This window comes from Asterias amurensis, chromosome 2 (genome assembly GCF_032118995.1).
Source record: "Asterias amurensis chromosome 2, ASM3211899v1".
Lineage (NCBI taxonomy): Eukaryota > Metazoa > Echinodermata > Asteroidea > Forcipulatida > Asteriidae > Asterias > Asterias amurensis.
Genome location: NC_092649.1, coordinates 6668970 through 6689600, shown reverse-complemented (window position 1 = coordinate 6689600; position 20631 = coordinate 6668970). Strand labels below are relative to the sequence as shown.

The following is a 20631-nucleotide window of genomic DNA, read 5'->3' as shown; positions in this document are numbered from 1 at the left end:
TGAACCAAATTAAAGAACAATTGACTAGAGCGGGACCCGAACCAACGACCTCCAGAAGAACTCTAGCCCTATGCTATCTAGCCCCATGCTCGCGGTCTCATATAGGTTTGTTATTTTAAGCATAATGCTGAGATACACCAAGTGAGAAGATGGTATTTGACAAAATACCAAAGGTGTCCACTTTTAAGTAAAGTGCGCGTATAGACCCTCTAAAATATATATAGATTTGTAATTTAAAAAGACATTACAAGGGGCACCAAGGCATCACCCAGGGTATGGAGGTGATTGCATTTGTTGCCTCTATGAAGTTAAAGTGCATAGCAGGCATGTGTGCTTCATTTTTTTAAAGGCAGTGGACACCAAGGCATTTTCTCTCTAGTAAAGGGCACTCAATGGGGAAATTGTAAAATTCTACCGGAGCATTCCAAGGGCACCAAGACAATGACCCAGGGGCATGGAGGCAGTGAAGTATACGGCCTGGAGTATACAGTGCTAACACACATCGGTGTATGGGAAAAATTTTTTAATTTGTTATTGAATGTGGTCATTCTTGGTTTGAATTTAATGGTTATAATTTATTATATGTTTTTCAAATTGTTTTCAATAGGTGCGTGAGTATTATGGAAATAACCATGTTTATTTTAACTAGTTTGCGATAATGTCTCTATCATGATTGTCAATAACTTCCGTCTATTTATAGTACCTTTCGTCATCACCCCTTCATTAGAATATAAACATGAAAGTGAACCTAGTAGCCAATCAACGTGATGCTGCAGCAACTTCTATAGAGGGGAAATAACGGGGTTAACCAATCAACGTGATGTTGCCCCAGCCAGGCAGTTACGCCTGTCACGGTTCTGCTGAGGCAGGCAGATGGAGCCAATAGGCCTATATCAGCATATGCAAAATCTAACTGGTAATTCACTTGCTGCAATTCTACCGACCGAAGGGGTCTGGTTTTAGGTGGCGATCTTTGATATTGCAATTAGGCCCCTAGGCCTGACAGTCACGGTCCAAAATGTTTCTTTCCAGGATTTTGGTTGTCGTTTTTATAGCCGTACTCGTCTTTTCCTCTCCTGCGGGTAAGATTGCTTTTTGAACTTCTAAAACACTTGTTCGTGGCAAATCGTTTGACGCATTAATTTATGTTTCATTCTCACTATTGATGTCGTAATGTACTTCTTATGCCATGTAATCCGTTCTTTAACTCCACCAATAAACAATGTTTTGTGACGTCGTGGAAACAAACGTTTTCAAGTTGTTTTGCAATCGTTTTCATTATTTCCATCATAAAAAATGTCTATATTTATTTATTTATTTGTTTATTTATTTATTTGAAGTGAAACAATAATTCAAACCTCACGTAGACCTCAAGATCACCCGTACAGAGAAAATGATGACTGTAGAGCACATTGACACTAATAATAAGAAATCCTCCGCGGCTGCGGAAGAAGCGAAGTTATTCGATACACTGAGCAAATGTTGTATAGTCCCATATTCGACCTTCCCCCCATACAGGTATAGGGTAATAAAGCAGGACAGCTCTGACCATTTAATCTAATCCGTTCAAGTAGATGGTGTTTTTCCAGTAAAAGGTTATCGATAGAGATTTTGGCAAATTCTCATGCCTGGTCTTAAACGTATCGAAATTTGTTAATGCTGCATGGCCTTTAAAAATACGGCCCAGTATTTTGTGAAACTGTACAGGTAATAGTAAAATGTCGGATTTATTTATATCTCAATATTTTAAGAAGGTCCCTCAAGCATTGCTTTTACCTACTAGTTCGACCAATTACTAGCAATATTAAGGCTTACTTTTATTTATAAGGATTTAAGTAAAAGGCTAGTAAAAGCAAATGCTAGTTTTTATTTATTCGGCCCATTATCCCTGCAAGTATAGATATACAACATGGTGTTATACTGTAAACCAAACTATGTTTTAGATGTGGAAGGACAACCCGTGTAGTCAGGTTTCGGACTATAAAAGCCCGATCCACTTACAAGGCTCCAGTTCGGGACTGGAACCGGCGACACCGTCGCGAGGGGTGAGCCTCTAGCCCTATATAGCGGCCATGTCATTTTATACATAGTGACAGTTAAAGAGTCATGAATAGGGCTGAATGAGCCTGAATGCCGCGATGCTTTTATTGTACATGCAATTTTAAACTTATCAATGCGTAGTTTTTAGTGTGTTGTTGGTGTTTGTTTGGGGTTTTGTTGCGTTTTTTGTTGGTTTTTAGTTTTCTCTAGAGGGTTTTTATTACTTTTGGTTGATTTGAAGTACTGAAATCAATTAAATCTTGCATAATAAGTCACCAATGATGTATTGGTAACCCTTTTAGGTTGTTTTAGGTTTTTTTTTCAAAGAGAGAAAATATTTTAATTTAAAGAATGATTTCCATGAAAGAGTTTCAAACGAAACGTTGAGACCAATTTTAAGAACTCATTCCGCGGTAGTAATAACGACACTTTAAGCTGAAGTATTAGTCCAGCAAATTTCCTGCCTTCCGTCCAGACAGCAGCACAGTTCTCGACTCCGTGGTAGTAGAGTATATAGAAAGAATTGTTTTTAAAGTACAAGCTCTACCTGGCAAGTACATACACACATGGTGTTACCGCAGACCAAAAATGTTATTAAACTCAAATAATATATTAGTGAACAGTGTCTTTAAAACCTGTCAATCTGAGAAACTGCATGAAGTTTTTCTCGTTTGTGTAGGCCTGCCCCCCCCCCCCCGTATTCCAATACTACGAACTAATCTTCCTGCCCTGCGTGGACATAACAACTCCAGATTTGTTGGCAATATCTCAAAAACGCTACCACCCTTCGAACTGAAATTTTCACAGATTAGTCTTGTTGTATACATGTATAACTATAACAGGTTTAAAACAAGCTATTTAAATAACTGTTGAATAAAATCGGCAACAAATGTCGCCCGCGGAGATTGAAAATCGAAATGTGTCAAAAGTGAGGAGACTCTTGCAATGATTTGATAAACCTATCTACCTCTAAAGGGGGGGGGGTATTTTAAGGCTACACCCGTCAATTTTGTTTCCCCGCGGGCCATCCCCCTTTCTTAAGTCCCTCTTATTTTTAATAGTGTCCTTTTCCTCTTTGCTTTTTATCGTTCCTTTCTTCTTTATCGTTCCTTTCTTTTCCTATTTTCTTTTTTAATGTGAATCTCAGAATTCGAATAGGCAATCAGCACAAAGGTCGTTGTGAAAACGTCACATTTCACACCAACTTGGGTAATTAGTTTGGTTTGCAATTTATTCACAGTAGTAAAGTATACATGGGGGGCACACATTTTTCTAGGGGGCATTTCAGAACCCAAGGGTGAGTAGGATTTGAAACTTTGAATGGTTGAGATAAGATATAGAAGAGTTTGCGGTAACACCATGTAATAACAATCTCTAAATGAGTTGGGGTGGTTCTGAAAAGAACCGTTGGGTTAACTCGACGTTTCGATCAGTATGCTCTTGGATCGTCTTGTGGAGAATGCTGGACTCTGATGCCACCGTGCCAAGGGTGGATCGACCCATTTGTAGGAGGAGATTGTTTGTTTCACGATCTGCCATTGGGGCCAATATTGGCCAATGTGGAGGTATAAAAACATTTGTTTGCTGTAGGTCCCCATCCCAGTGGGGTACTGGACACTTCGGCACCTTGCAAACTCGGCACCAGCAAACTCGGCACCTCGCAAACTCAGCACCTTACAAACTCGGCACCCACTCGGCACCAAGAATGTCGGCACCAAACAAACTCGGCACCGGCCTGTTTGGTCCAACAAACTCGGCACCAAACAAACTCGGCACCGGCCTATTTAGTCGGAATTTAGTTGAAACAATTAGTAGTTATGCTAGCTACTATGACCAAAACCGGTTCCGAACCCTTGAAAAATTGGCATCGGAGATTGTTTTTGTCCCGGAAACTTTACGTCCGCACGTTTATTTATTTTTTTTTCGTTTTTTTTTTTCTTTCACAATCATGTTGGTGAAAGTGCATCGCTGTGTGTTGATGTAATGGACTTTGAAAATGTTAGCTTTTGATTTTGATAAGAGTGTGATATGGGAGCGTGTTTTGCCTACATGGCGGCCGTCGGCCGTGGGTGACTTTTGCCTCACCACACGGCGGCGGCAGCGACAGTTCACGTGCTCACCAGGTGTTTAGTGGACTCATGGAGGTAGAACATACCTCCATGGTGGAATCGTGAAATGTCTCTCAGGAGTCGACACAAAATGGCCAACCGTGTTCGTTCTCATAATAAAAGAAAACCGTGCAGTTTAGTGGCATGGCCTATTATTGTGTGGATTATGACCTACTTTAGAAAACATATTAATTCCAACCAACATAAGTTGTGCATTTTATAACAAACGGTTTCAAACGCTTTTCATAGACCAACACTTGCACGATCCAATGCAACGTGGCTTTTGTGTTTTTAGTATAATAATTGACGCTCAGGTTGAGCGTGGTGGACCTCCATGTGGGTGAGATGATGGAGGTTTTCCTCACCCTCGATCTCAGTAGGTGTGTGTGTGTGTGTGTGTGAGTCAGTCGGCCACGCGCACTGTGTCTGTTGCATGAACGGTGGATGGACAAATAGGCAGCGCCTAACGACTTGTATCAAGTCTACTACAGAGTGCGATCAAGTTGGGCCGGGTGCCATACCGATGATGTGGTAGACAGTTCCAGTCTCTGATTGTGACTGGTATGCCACACATTTCTGCTTGCAGAAAAATGTTGAGTAACGTGTTTTGCTGTAATACAGCTCTATGAAATTGGGCCCTTGCGAAGAAATAACATTAATTTCAACAGCGCCCTCTTTTGAGCAAATCTATACTATTAAAAGCGTAACCCGCGCCATCTTGGATTGAACATTAGAAGGTCCAGTGACGTGGCATCCTTGTGGAATCCAACACGGTTGTGTCTTTACAGACGTCGGGTTGCAAGTCTACAAAACCCTGAACCGAACTCCCTCTTACGAGTTGTCTGATTGGCTGTAGTCACAAGCGATATCTCCTAACATGTGTGGTTGTCTGGTTTTGATATGGGCTACCTGTTGGTCGAAGGGGGAGCCGTAGGCTGCACACAGAGTCACCTCTGTGGTTGTCTGGTTTTGATATGGGCCACCTGTTGGTCTAAGGGGGGAGCTGTAGGCTACACACAGAGCCACCTCTTTAGGTTTGAAGTGGGTGGCAACCTTGGACTCCCATTAACATTTCAGAGTGACTCATCGATGTTTCGCAGAGGGGTAAATGGCATTGTGTTTATACCATTTTGTAGAGGGGGGGTTTAATTTCGCGTGTTAAATTAAAAACATTAGGCTTTAATACATGCATCTGTTACATATGTGTTTATTACAATTAAGTCACTCATGTAGGCCTACCCAACTTTCCAGCTTTTTTTAAACGCATCAAACATCAACCCATTGTTGTGAAACTTTATTTGTTCCATTTAACTCTGCACCATTAGTCGTACAGTCCATATGTCATCCCCCACACACAGAACGTATACACGCAAAAGTTGAAACATTTTCAAAAAGAAAGTAAATACATTACTGATTCTTTTCATATACATTGTACAGGTTTTGCCAGTTAAACCTACAAAAGAGTACATGAAATCACCGTTTAAGAATAGTATGCTTTCTCAGTTACGAACTTTGTGAAACATCAACGGCTGTTTTGAAGCTGTAAACGAACATTCCATTAAAAGTTCTGAAGCAACAAAATTGTTAGAACGCAGTTTGGTCCGGACTCAGGATGTAGATTTTGCCAAATCCGTTTTGTATTAAGCAATCGGCCGTCAGGTTTTGTTATCGAAAGAGCCCTCATGTGCAGCTGAACCGGGTACTTTTTACGAATTTCTCCATACAAAATTAACCAAACTGGCATACAAACCCTTAAAACAACGAGGCAAATGTTTTCTGAAAGTGAATTAGTGAGAGGATAGGGGTAGCTGGCATACAAACCCTCAAAATAACTAGGCAAATGTTTTATGAAAGTGAATTAAGTGAGAGAATGTAGGAGTAGATATTAAAGACCAATAAAATTACCGTTTCTATTATTTTAGTTTGTATAGGGTTCCACAAATCATTATGATAACATATAAAATTGGATGTTTTATCAGGGGACTTCGTCACGCAGGGCGCGCGCCCCGGCGGATGTTGACCAGAAAGTTTACATGAGAATTAATTGATATGAGAATAAACTAAAAATTAATGAGGCCGACGCTGTTACTCTCAAAAGCGGTGGTAAAAACAGTAGATAAGATGTTGCACAGCATGTTCCGAAAACTCGCTTTATTTGGTGCTCAGACAACTTTGTATGCGTCGTTGGACGTACGCTCAATAAATAACGATGAATGGGGCCTTAGATTCTAAAATCGTGTACACGTCATTGGAAACAAAGCAAAAATCATTCAACAGTTATAGCAACCAATCATTAGATATATTTATTTTCAATACAGTTTTGCAGAAATTGACTTTGTCGTTAAAGTCCATACCAACTGGCGCGTTTTTTTTTATCTGCTGTATACCAGAACTTCTTCGAAGCTTCCTTTTCAGTCAGATAAACTCCGCGGCTATTAGTGGCTGTGATTATGAGTTTGTTTTAAAAGAGGGTACCACTTTCATACAAGCCTTTTTAGTTTGATTTGATGAGGGGTGATAATTGATGAGGGGGGATACCAGACTTAGACCACTCAAATCCGTGGCTATCGGTGACTATGGATTTGTTGCTAAGGGAACCAAATACCACTGCCGATTCCAAATTCAGCGTGTTATACATTGTCCGATTGGCCCATCTTCATATAAATTAACCAAACTGGACGTACAGACCCTCAAAATAACAAGGCAAATGTTTCACAAAGTTCGTAGCCTTGCTTAAGGCAGTCGAATGATTCACTCCGAAAAAAGACCGCCGCTGTATAAAAACCCACCCGTATTCACTCTGTGTAAACATCGCACGACACGGTGCCCCCGTACACTATCCGCATGCCGCATGCGGTTAGTGGTACGAGTGCGATGACTTGTGTGAACAGGGGTGAATTTCACAAAGGTAGTCCTAACTTAGGACTAGTCCTAGGCAATGCTAAGAGATAGGACTGGTCCTAAGTTAGGACCAGTAAACTCATCCTAACTTAGGACTGGTCCTATCTCTTAGCATTGCCTAGGACTAGTCCTAAGTTAGGACTACCTTTGTGAAATCCACCCCAGTATTCCTACGATCTGACAGTGTGTATACGGGTGGGTCATGCAGTGTGATCGCACGCACCACGAACAGGGTATACGGTGGGTTTACAGCGGCGTCTTTTCGGAGCGAATAATGCGACTGCCTTGAGCATATGGGGCGCCGTCTGTCAATTAATTGTTTGGCACTTTTAAGGCATGTTTTTACCATGGTTTATAGCAATTAGATGTAAACCATAGAAAGTGTTGCCAAATCCTTTTTATGGTTTACATACCAGTAGTATTTGATGTGTGTAAGTTTATGGTTTACAAACCATGAACATGCAACAAACATTTGTAAATCATGGTTCATAAACCATGGAAACTTTACGCATCTTTAAAACATGGTTTATAAACCAGAAAAATTAAGCATCAAATTCATGGTTTACAAATCATGGTTTATAAACCATGAAAATTGGGTCATCTTAAAAACATGGTTTATAAACCAGAAAAATTGAAGCACGAAAATCATGGTTTAAAAATTATGGTTTATAAACCATAAAAATTGAGGCATTTAAAAAACATGGTTTATAAACCATGAAAATTGAAACATGAAAATCATGGTTTATAAACCATGAAAGTTGAGGCATCTTGAAAACATGGTTTATAAACCATGAAAATTGAAAATTGGAACTCATGGTTTATAAACCATGAAATCGGAGGCATTGTAAAAACATGGTTTGTAAGCCATGAAAACTGAAGCACCAAATTCATGGTTTATAAACCATGAAAATTGAGGCAACAATATAGTTTACAAATCATGGTTTATAAACCATAAAAAAATGTGCACCCACAAATCATGGTTTATAAACCATAAAAAATGTGCACAAATCATGGTTTATAAACCATAAAAACTGAACGTGGGTTAATTGCGTTCAACCTCCTACCCCAAGCATTCTTGCTGATCATTCTTGCTGCAATCTAGACTGGGCCCCTGTCTTTATCCGTCGCTGCCGCTAGATCTAGTGATTCCCATTGGATACAATGCACGTGCAGTGACGTGCATAGATGCCCAAATAGTCACTGCTCTCAAGTCCGCAAAGGAATTTGACTGCATATCTATACTGGAAATGACAGAGGTCAGAGGTCAAACTACACGCATGTTATACAATATTTTTGGAGCCCGGTCTCTGGCGTTATTCACGAGCCTTATGCAACAGTCAGCAGTGGGCAACCGTACACACACCCCCCATGTACAGGGCGAGACATGTACACGGCGGGCGATTGCGCGACTATCGCTCAATGGGAAGGAGGTTGAATTAATTGACAAACGGCACGTTTACGTGCAGTTTGTCAATTTATTGTTTAGCGTTTTTTTATGGTTTGTAAACCATGATTTGTGAGTGCACATATTTTTATGGTTTATAAACCATGATTTGTAAACCATATTTGATGCCTCAATTTTCATGGTTTATAAACCATGAATTTGATGCTTCAGTTTTCATGGTTTACATACCATGTTTTTACAATGCCTCCGATTTCATGGTTTATAAACCATGAAATTCACGTTTCAATTTTCATGGTTTATAAACCATGTTTTCAAGATGCCTCAACTTTCATGGTGTATAAACCATGATTTGTAAACCACGTTTTTCATGCTACGATTTTCATGGTTTATAAACCATGATTTGTAAACCATGATTTTCATGTTTCAATTTTCATGGTTTATAAACCATGTTTTTTAAATGCCTCAATTTTTATGGTTTATAAACCATAATTTTTAAACCATGATTTTCGTGCTCCTATTTTTATGGTTTATAAACCATGATTTTCATGCTTCAATTTTTATGGTTTATAAACCATGTTTTTAAGATGACCCAATTTTCATGGTTTATAAACCATGATTTGTAAACCATGAATTTGATGCTTAATTTTTCTGGTTTATAAACCATGTTTTAAAGATGCGTAAAGTTTCCATGGTTTATGAACCATGATTTACAAATGTTTGTTGCATGTTCATGGTTTGTAAACCATAAACTTACACCCAAAAAATACTGCTGGTATGTAAACCATAAAAAGGATTTGGCAACACTTTCTATGGTTTACATCTAATTGCTATAAACCATGGTAAAAACATGCCTTAAAAGTGCCAAACAATTAATTGACAGACGGCGCCCCATATGAGCAAGGCTACAAAGTTCGTAACTAATTTATAATGAAAGCAGTTTGGGCGGGACTCAGGATGTACATTTTGCCAAGTGTAACTGAATTATTATTACCTGTAAGAATACCTTCTTTGCCCCCACATTACCTTTTACAACATTTGTATATTAGAATCCTCCTCATCTAGCGGGGTGCCGCGGAAAGCGCGGCATCCCGCTAGTTTCCTACAAATGCCCTACAACAACCAGTCGGCCACACTTTTGCCGAGGTGACGTGAGATACCAACTTTAAGGAAATTTAAATATAGCATATATCTTATAGCAAATAATCCAGATCTTACGAAAAAATAATAATAATTCTTCCCAAATAATTAGATTACTACCAGTTTTTGAAGAAAAAAAATCGCAGTAAAATCTGTAAAGCTCTTACCCTCTTTCGTTATTTCTAAGCCAACGGCTGTTCAGATGGTAAATGTTTTTGAGGCCAATGTTTGTTGCACCATGCACTAAGTGAGCATTTGACTTGTGCATACTAAACAGCCGTTACATTTGTCAGTTGTTTCTCTTGTCACATGTCACAGGCAGTATACGTGCTGTATATGCAGTATGCAGTATGCAGTATTTTTTCCATAGAAAGTCATCATATCAAAGGACATGAGGGAAGAGGGGATACTTGTTGGCAAATGCCTTTGTAATATCAGTTGTTGTTTGTAAAGTTTAGAGAAGGAGGTGGTTGAGACTCTGGCATAAGAACCTAGGATAATGGTTATTGGTAAGTGTAGGTGACAATTTTCTGGGGGTCCTTTTTAAGTTTTTATCGCAGCGTCAAGGTAGCACCGGATTCAGCACCGGATTCAGTGTCGACCCTATTTTGGTTGTAACAGCCAGTCGGCTATTGTATGTTTTTAAAAAGGTTTCAGATACAGTTTTGGCCTGAAGTGAAGACGGTATAACAAGGAAGCAAACAGGCCTAAAACTGTATCTGAAAACCTTTTTAAAAACATAAAATAGCCGACTGGCTGTTACAACCAAAATAAGGGCGACACTGAATCCGGTGCTGAATCCGGTGCTAGCTTGACACTGTGCCTATTTATTAGTTTTTTTTTATAGATACTAGTCTATTATACTAGATATAAGATAGGCCTACTCCTAGAACTATTTGGGTTTCGTCCGGCTATCGTCTCCCGTAACGGGAGACGATAGCCGGGCGAAACCGAAATATTTCTAGGAGTATAGGCTTACCACCACTCAGACAAGCTATGCTTTTAATGAGGGCCTCGATCCATCTAGCCCCACTTGTGTGGCCAAGGCTAGCTGAATCCTAGCCTTGGCCACACAAGTGGGGCTACGATCCATCCACATGACCAGGATGACATGCTGCATGTAATTGTTTGCCATATTTTTCTCTTACCTTGGTATTGGCTTGCTATCCAACCTTTATACGTGATTGCTATTGTTATTGTATCCTCCTCTGCTTAGTCTTAGTCCTACCAGTTTTCACGGTATTATGCCTTTTTCTTTGAGTTGGGAAAAAAATAATGATGCAGTATCAAGCAATACCCTAATAATCTTCATTTGTTTATATTAAAGACAGTGGACACTATTGGTAATTGTCAAAGACCAGTCTTTTCACTTTGTGTATCACAACATATGCATGAAATAACAAACCTGTGAAATTTTGAGCTCAATCGACTGTCGAAGTTGCGAGATAATAATGAAAGAAAAAACATCCTGGTCAGACGAAGTTGTGTTCGTTTAGATGGTTGATTTCGAGACCTCAACTTTTAAACTGCTGGTCTGTTTGTACAATCTCTTTGCAGTTTTAAATTGTGCATACTATTGTATATTTTATACTTTTCCATTGATTATTGTTAATTTCTTTAATTGCTTGTCATTGTTCGCTTGATTTTGAACTTATTTTTATATCTTGTTGTTTTTGCTGATTATCTAAATTTTTAATGTTTCTCTGTATTAGCGCCATGGAGCATTGTTTTCGATGGATATGGCGCTATATAAATTTTTACTATTATTATTATTATAAACTTGAGGTCTCAAAATCAAGTTCGTGTAAAATTACATCTTTCTCAAAAACTATGTCACTTCAGAGGGATCCGTTTCTCACAATGTTTTATACTAACCTCTCCCCATTACTCGTTACCAAATGAGGTTTTTATGCTGATAATGAATTTACCAATAGTGTCCACTGCCTTTAAGTATGCAAATATAAATTAAAACTTGATGAACATTGAAACTTTCACACCACACACCGATCTTCAATTACGAGAAAGAGTGGTTTCCCGGTGAAGCCATACGTTGAAGAAATATCTGCAGTGACTGCAATTGTTCTGTGAGACTCTGTGTATGACTCTATAGCCAGCAGATTTTGTCTTATTCATTTTATTCATAATAAATGGTGAGAGGCCAGCTCTTTACGCACAAGCCAACCATGCCATCCAAAAGAACAGAAAAAAAAGTGACATGTCATTTTGTGGCAGGTATGTAGTAGTAGTAGTTTAGAGCAGTTAGCTCATTATAACAAAAGTGTTTTTGTTGTTTATTCCAGAGGGTTGTCGACGACGTCGGCGGAAAACTGATGTACCACCACCAGGTAATCAAAATTTAACAGGATTACTACAAATGGGTATGACAAAAATGTGAATGACCCGAACATTCTTTCATCATCACTGACCCCAAAACAAGGCAGAAAGACTATAGAACAGTGCTCCCTTGGACTTTTATTGTCAAACCACGCTGATGGTTTTAGAGCTTCCATCAGCTAGCTCTCTCTTTCTCAGTTAGTAATTAGATGGCACTAGATATGCTGCCCTACTGCACTGCTCTCCTCTCTTTTTTAAAAACCAGTTGCCAATTTCACGGTGCTGCCTGGCTGTATGTAATAAGTGTTGCATATTTTACAGGTACCGGTAAACAAAAAAGTTAGGTAGCCAGTTTGTGGCACAGTTATTGTAGATTTGAACGGTTGCATCATTTATTTTGTTTGCAGTAAGCACCGAAAAGTTAGCATAACTTTTCAAGCATTATGTTCAAGTATGTCTAGCACTGTGAAGAAACCATAGGGGTTGTTGGACTAAAAAGTGCTTGGCTAGTGACATGATCATCTCGCATCAATCATATTTTACTGATTGCATGATCTGCTTTATGAGCTGATCTTTGCAGTCTGTTGACTGCTGTTGGACTACCTCTGTTAGTCCCTGCTCTGTCCATGTGTAATGTCCTGTTGAGAGGTAAATTTTTCTCTTGTTTTTTAGCAAGTCGCCAGACACACAAGGCCTGAAGGCCACTTCAAGGTGTGGACTAGCTCCTGCTAGATAATCCAATCCCAATTCCTGGCACCATTAAATCCTTATAATCCATACATTCACTTATAATGTAGGATTTAATATAATGGTTATGCACTTAGGATTGTCATTATGGAGGTTTAGAGATCACAATATTCTATCAAGAATGTCTGTCGCAGTTCCTCAATCTTTTCAAACCAAAACTGAAAATTACAGAAGCCAGTAATTTAAAACTTTTATTCATTTTCAGATAATCCACCAAGATTCACAAGTTGCCGCGGTTATTATTACACTACAACTGATGTTCGGGGGCGTCGAGTCTATTATTCGACACCAACAGCAACTGATGACAGACGCGACTGGGTTGTCTGGTATGTGTACATGTATGACCACAAAAATTAGGTTCAAAGAAAAAAATGTTATGTCCTTAAAGGGTCTGTAAACGTAATGGTAGTTACTCTGGAACTTTCTTGCAATGAAAACTTACTTGGTAAGTAGAACACAGAAGCTTTGGATAAGTTTAATGTAGTATTGCACACTGGTTTAGGGAAAAAGCTATCACTTTTTTACCCCAATACTTGAATCTGAGAAGTGTTACTGTGGTAATGCTTCTCAGATAGTGTTTTCCAAGATTACTCTGCCTGCATGGACAACTTGGGGCCTTTCTCAAACCACGGCTTGGGCTCCGGCTCAGGCTCCACGTGCTGATATCCCTGCAATACGCTCTGCTCCAAAATGCAGGTTAAATGCAAGCTGTGTACACAGCACGCGGAGCCTAAGCCTGAGCCGGAGCCCAAGCCGTGGTTTGAGAAAGGCCCCAGATTTTCAGCAACTTCTTAAAAATACTACCACCTTTCAAATTGAAATTTCCACAGGGTAGTTTTACCATATATCTACAACTATATAAGGGAATAAAACATACAGTTCCACTACCCAAAATGTATGCAATCCTTCTAAAGGTAATTTCACATGATTGGTATGGATAAAATGGCTCATTGTTTATACTTGAACATTATTTTCTGTAAAATATTTCCCTTTGAAAAGAAGTACAAAGAAGTTTGAGAAACATTTCACTTAGTAGGAATGTGGTTATGTGAAAAGATAGGTTTTTGTCATCACCACATTAATGCTACTCAGATTTTTTATTCCTAAGGGATTATTCTTCCTGCTTGGATATATTCGCTCCTGATTTTTCGGCGATATATATTAAAAAAACGCGACCACCTTTTTTGAAGTTAAATTTATTTTTAGTTTTAAAGTATACATCTACATTTACATAGGATAAAACAATGAATCGATTCCAAAACCAAAAGTATACTTTGCCCGTGAACGAGCTTTTGCTCAATTCTTTTTCTGTTATTATTTTCAAATGTGACAAATTCGTTTCAAAACTTTGTTGGCAACAGGCGCACATCAGGGTTACCCTCAGGAAGCTATTTCCCTGAAGGGAGTAGTCGAGTTTACTATGCAGTTAGAGACACCAAAGGACAGAGAGCCTACTGCAACTTTCTCGTCACTATAAAAGGTAAGGGGGTTTGTAAATAAGGCAATCAATGTGTGGTGAAGAGGTTTTCAACTAGTGGTTTAATCCCAACTAGGCCTGGTTCTTGATAATTTTACCGAGAGGGAGTCGAGGTAAATTAGCAAGAACCAGGCCTTGGCGGGTTTAAAGCACTAGTTGAAAAATGAGACCAATTCAAGAACTGACTCCGCGGTAGTGCACAGTTAACTACAATCCTATAACCTAATGTAGTAGTCCCAGCCTATTTCTGTACCGTCCGCCCAGGTAATAGTTAACAAGCAGCACAGTTCTTTTCAGAACTGAGAAGTCTCTCGAACAATTCGATAAATCTACTCCGCTGTAGTTGAATAAAGCAAGATAGTTCTCTAAGAACAGACTCTACCTGTCAAGTAGATACACACATGGTGGTATCGCAAACCAAATATACCTCACCATGCAATGCCTCAAATCATATAAACTCTTGTTTTGTCAAAGGCAGAATAAAATAACATTCTTGGTTAAAAGGGTGGGAAGTTTTGTCAATCTGTGACGGATGTCTTGCTCATCGTAACTGGGACTGGCCCCGTCTGGCCATGGCCATCCTACTCTCTCACATATAACACTGGGTAGAAGTTCCATACCAACAAGTAGAAATGTCAATAAGCAAATTTGTCTTGGCCGACCAATTATCCCCATCGCCAATTACTGCCGCAGTTGATAAATCATCATTTAATTGTCATCCCTTCAACAGTTGTACGTGGATCCTGCTTGCAGGAATCGGGTTTTAATGGCCTCCCAACCTTAGAACAACACCTTGCTACGGGCCTGTAGAGTTTGTTAGTTTGCCTTGACTTAAGTCTTGTCTCACTCTTAGACAATATACGTAGGTGAACAGAGTTGTATAGTGCTCAAAGGGCAAGATTGACAAACTCACTAAAGGAGCATTCACTCACAAGGAAAAAATACATCAACTTTTAAGTTGAACTTTTTTTCATTGGCCATAAAAGATAAAAATAATAATAATGTTCTCTTTTTATATAGCACTTTATACACCACGTCTCAAAGTGCTTCCAACAACACTATAAACCCTGATCATTGGGCCATTTCATTCCCTGGGGAGTATACAGCATGTGCTGCCAAATATGCAGCGCACTATAAGCTAAATCAATCACAAGAACCATCTCTGCCCTCACAGGTACCCATCTACACTTGGGTGGAGAGAAGCAATTGTAGTAAAGTGTCTTTCTCAGGGATACAAGTGTCATGACCAGGATTCGAACCCACACTCTGCTGAACAGAAACACCTGAGCTTGAGTTCGGTGCTCTTATCCGCTCGGTCACAAAACCCTACTCTAAGGTATAAGATACTCTTAGCGAAATGGTTCTGATGCCACCAAACTGTTCCTTTTAGTTGTACAGTGTGATGCCTCAAAGTTGCCTGTAAAAATGTGTGTGACACAAGAACTGCTCTTAGATACGTGTATAAGTTAGCAGAAGTTATTGAGTGTCAAAAAACACTGCAAAGGAATTTGAAAGCTGGGTCATTTACACTTGAAAAACAAAACATAGGATTGTTGAAGCCTTGACACAGCAACTACAGATTTTGTAAGCTACTTTGAACTTGAAGATAACCTTTTTCTTAAACTTATACCTTTTGTTTTGCTAGTTTACCGCTGTTCTGCTGTTCCACCCAGTCCTTATCAGTGGCACTCCTGTACCAACAACAATCTAATTGGCTCGGAGTGTACCTTTAACTGTTACCCAGGATACATTATTAGTGGATCAACAACCTCAAAATGCTATGGTTATGGCTACTGGTCTTCCAAATTTCCAACATGCCAAGGTACCACTTAATGTTAGTCAAGATTTTCCTGGCCAATTTAATTTTATTCACATGTATTCGAGTTCACTCATTTCCCATAATGCACACAAACTAGGGTTTCTAGCAATGGATGCATTCAATTTACTTGTCATGTTTTTGTCGTTTGCTATTGGATTCGCTTTAGTCATTCTATTTCATTTACACACCTGCGGTACAGAAAAAAAATAAAAGTTCACAGATTTACAACTAATTTACAGGGTAAACGACAAAAACATGACAAGTAAATTGAATGCATCCATTGCTAGAAGGTACTGGTGAAGACTTTTCTTGAAATATTATTCCATGAAATGCTTTACTTTTTGAGAAAACATTAAAACAACATTAATTCTCGATAGCGAGAATTACGAATTTATTTTAAACACATGTCATGAATCGGCGAAATGTGGGAAAACAAGGGTGGGTTTTCTTGTTATTTTCTCCCGACTCCGATGACCGATTGAGCCTAAATTTTCACAGGTTTGTTATTTTATATACAAGTTGTGATACACAAAAGGTGTGTCTCGGACAATACTGTTTACCAAAAGTGTCTCATGGCTTTAAGACTGCTATTCTTAATTTGGGTTTTTACTACCTATATATTTGATGAAATGGAATGGTTTATCAGAGCCCCTGGTGCTGGCTTTTATGAAAGTTAAGGAATTTTGCGGCCAAGTGGAATTGAATGATCTAATACTTGACCAATGAATGCTAAACTTGAATTACTTCTTTTGACCGGAGTGCTGATTAAACAATGAGCCAGGTGTTAAAATGAAAGGATTTTTGTTGAAATTGGTTGTGAAAACCTATAGGCTAATAACTCGTTCTTACGTAGCGCGTTTTACAATATGTATCCATGTACTTCACAGATCATACTTTAAAAGTTGTTTAAACTTTCCGAAACCTGTTAAAAAAGGCTGTGGTTGTTTGCGACTTTTTTAGTGAAAACCTGTAGTCCAGCTCTCCAAAATATTCCCAATGGGGGAGTTACATGCACCCACTCTAACCACTACAACAGCATCTGCACGTACAAATGCAGCATCGGCTATGGATTCCCTTCTGGGTCAACTACATCGCGAGTGTGTGGAGAGGCTTGGTCTGGAACAACTCCAACATGTGTTGGTCAGTATTATTTCAAACTATATGCACCTCCCTAATTGTCATTAACTGTGATTTTGAATGACTGGTTTTAAAACTCTTCCAGCCTGTACTACTGTGTCATTTTAGTAGCTTTCCTGAGTCAGAACTCTCCCCCTTGTCATTGGAGAATTCAGCCTCCCTAAGTCAGCTGACATGTCTCATGTGTCATCTGAGTAGCAAACAATATCTTATTGGTGGCTGGTTCAAGCCAGCCTCCACTATTGACCCCTTGCACGCGGGTCACACGCGGTGACTGATGCCACGCTCACCATGTTGGTGTGCAGTTAGGTTTACGTGTATTAACGCTGCATCGCCTCAAATGCGCACTTCACTGCATAATGCACAGCTTAGAGTTATATATAAAAACGCACAGTGAAATTGCCCACCAGTATGGCGCAATCAAGATTTGTCTGACCATGGCATCAAGTGGAATGGGTCAACAACCCTTTATTTGAAGTAGCTGCTGTAGACTGACCTGGCTAAGTAACGTCACAAAAGATGGCTGATAGCTGCGTTCAAAAATTTGTTAAGCAGTACATTTAACAGCTTTGTAAACAGTACGTGTCTGTCAGCTTCAAACCAAAAGTAATTGTTGCCTAATTATGAAAATAACTTGCCTGGTAAACACAATTTGTTGAAACATTTTTGGTCAGAAATTTGATAACCGGTGCAGATTGATCATTAACATTTCTGCTGCTCACACGAATCAAACCAAAATGTTTGTGGCTCACTGCAACCATTTGTAGACGGAGAAGCTAATCAAACATAATATTTGGTGAAGTCACTGAACAAATCATTTTTAACTGGTCAGTGACTTCACATCCATCTTCAGCCAATAAAATGCACACCGTTATGAGTTTTAATTATACATATTTTAATGTCACTAAGTGTATAGCTTATTTTAAAAGCAGATTATTTCAAAAGATCGAATCTTACTGAAAGTCAGCAGTAATACTGCTATTTTGTTTCAGATATCCAAGCACCAACTTTCAGCTTTTGCCCAGTCAGTTTCTCAAGAACGGCAGATGATGTACAGACCAGTGCAATCGTCTCTTGGTCAACACCTACAGCTACTGATAATGTCCCTGGTGGTCTAACGGTATCTCAGATTTTAGGGTCACCATCTGGGAGCCAACTGAGTCAAGGGCTCTTTAGTATCAAATATCAAGCAACTGACGGACGGGGAAATGTTGGATATTGCAGCTTCACTGTCACTGTTATAGGTTTGTTTTCAAGTTTTTATTATAACTGTTTTGTTTTAACCGATCTCAAAAGGTTATTAAATTGACAGCTGTCATTTTTTGAAAAATGTTCCTGAAATTGTAAAATGCTTCAGGATATTATTGTTGACACTGTTCAAAGCCAGTGGACACTATTAGTAATTGTCAAAGACCAGTCTTCTCACTTGCTGTATCTCAACATATGCATGAAATAACAAACCTGTGAAAATTTGAGCTTGATTGGTCGTCGGAGATAACTATGAAAGAACAAAACACTCTTATCCCACAAGTGCTTTCCGATTCTAAACTTGAGGTCTCAAAATCAAATTGGTGAAAAATTACTTCTTTCTCGAAAACTACTCCACTTCAGAGGGAGCCGTTTCTCACAATGTTTTATACTACCAACCTCTTCCCATTACTCGTCACCAAGTAAGGTTTTATGCAAATAATTATTTTGAGTAATTACCAATAGTGTACACTGCCTTTAAGGACCTCACGTTGTCAATTTTTTATAAGTTGGCCACTATTATCACTGTCGTAGTTCTCAGAATACAAGACTGCAAATTGGTTCATTGCCAACTTGAGCACCTCAGCTGGGATTCTAACCCACATCTTAGTAACACTTTAGTCCAATGGACCCTTCCCATGAAATATGCTAATTACACTCACGCATGCATACAGACCCTGTTGGTTGGCAAAAGCCATAGAGTTGTGCACTAAGCAGACACGCAAAGGCGTCTGCATCACGCAGCCATTACCAGTGTACAAAACAGCGCGATGTTCCCTCATTTTGCCAACCAAAACTTAGTGCGCATGCGCTATGGGCAATTTACATATTTCATCTATTGCCAAGGACTGCTTAAGGACAAGCATGTATACATTTGATTGTTGGAAATATTTGATTTCATCCTATACAAATATAGATTTGTACAATGAAAAACTACATGTGACAATTTCATTTCAAAAGGTAGGTTTGTGAGATATCGCCGAACATCCTGAGCATATATGTCCAGGGATGAAGAATAATTCCAACAGGAATACACAATCTGCTCAGATTCAATCTTTAGGGAATATTATACACATATTGACGCAACGAGGTAACTAGTAGACGTCTGTTCCCACGAGGGACTTTGAGTGACAAGAAGAGTGACCTATTTAATAGGCCCCTCTGGTCACTAACAGGCCCGAGGGGAATAGATGTCTACTAGTTACCTCGTTGACAGTCAATATGTGTATAATATTAGACGTACACTGGTAACCAAATTATGCCAGTCAATATGTGTTTTATAACACAACTCTGTCTTATAATGTCAAATAAGAACAGAAAATGGAATTTTGTAGTTTTTTCACCGTTCAAGTCAAGAGATGGCGCTGTTACCACGTTCACTATTTGCAAAGACTAGTGCCTGCTCTGGTACTATTCCCTCAAAATGCGCACGCGATCACTAGCCTATATTAGTTCATCCCAACCAGAATACAGAAAGAGCAAGAGGTGTGTTTTAAAAACTTATATCCTTTAGTTTAAATTGACTCAGGCTAAACATTTAACAACTCGGAAAGCAAGGGGTCGCTTTCCAATAACTGACTGTTCAAAAAGAGGAAAAAAACTGAGGAAAAAAACTAGACTGGAAAACGAGGGAGTAAAAATTGGAGTATAAAGCATTCAATAACCTTTAATTATTAGTTATCCTCTTGTGATTATTTTGTTTTCTTTCAGTGATTACTTGCAGTGGTTTAACTCATTCAGAAGGAATGTTGATCACATGCCCCAATGATCACATCAAGGGAGCATCATGCACATTTGCGTGTGCTTTAGGGTACGAGTTAGTTGGCGTGGGTAACACCATAACGTGTCAGTCTGATGGTACATGGAGCCCATCTCAACCCCATTGCCAAAGTAAGAAAATCATTTTGATTTCAGGGTACAGAAAAAATATTATGTGTGTGTTTGTTTAAAGTCACTGGTGTGGATTTCACAAAGGTAGTCCTAACTTAGGACCAGTCCTAGGCAATGCTAAGAGATAGGACTGGTCCTAAGTAAGGACCAGTAAACTCATTCTAACTTAGGACTAGTCCTAGGCAATGCTAAGAGATAGGACTGGTCCTAAGTTAGGATCAGTAACTCATCCTAACTTAGGACTAGTCCTAGGCAATGCTAAGAGATAGGACTGGTCCTAAGTAAGGACCAGTAAACTCATCCTAACTTAGGACTGGTCCTATCTCTTAGCATTGCCTAGGACTAGTCCTAAGTTAGGACTACCTTTGTGAAATCCACCCTTGGGCAC

General features: G+C 39.1%; 1 protein-coding gene across 2 annotated transcripts in view; it reads left to right on the top strand.

The window, feature by feature from the left end:
* Nucleotides 1-946: 946 nt before the first annotated feature.
* The window catches only part of LOC139934018 (uncharacterized), a 128058-nt gene continuing 108373 nt past the window's right edge, over nucleotides 947-20631 (top strand). Inside the window, exons 1-8 of one of the 2 annotated variants that reach the window (XM_071928289.1) lie at nucleotides 947-1082; nucleotides 11892-11936; nucleotides 12878-12998; nucleotides 14034-14152; nucleotides 15795-15971; nucleotides 16929-17108; nucleotides 18098-18349; nucleotides 20064-20243. In XM_071928289.1, the coding sequence (XP_071784390.1) occupies nucleotides 1019-1082; nucleotides 11892-11936; nucleotides 12878-12998; nucleotides 14034-14152; nucleotides 15795-15971; nucleotides 16929-17108; nucleotides 18098-18349; nucleotides 20064-20243 (1138 nt within the window). In that variant the 5' untranslated portion in view covers nucleotides 947-1018. Of the gene's footprint in view, nucleotides 1083-9992; nucleotides 10101-11891; nucleotides 11937-12877; nucleotides 12999-14033; nucleotides 14153-15794; nucleotides 15972-16928; nucleotides 17109-18097; nucleotides 18350-20063; nucleotides 20244-20631 lie in introns of those variants that run through there. The other variant, XM_071928290.1, reaches the window with a different exon arrangement.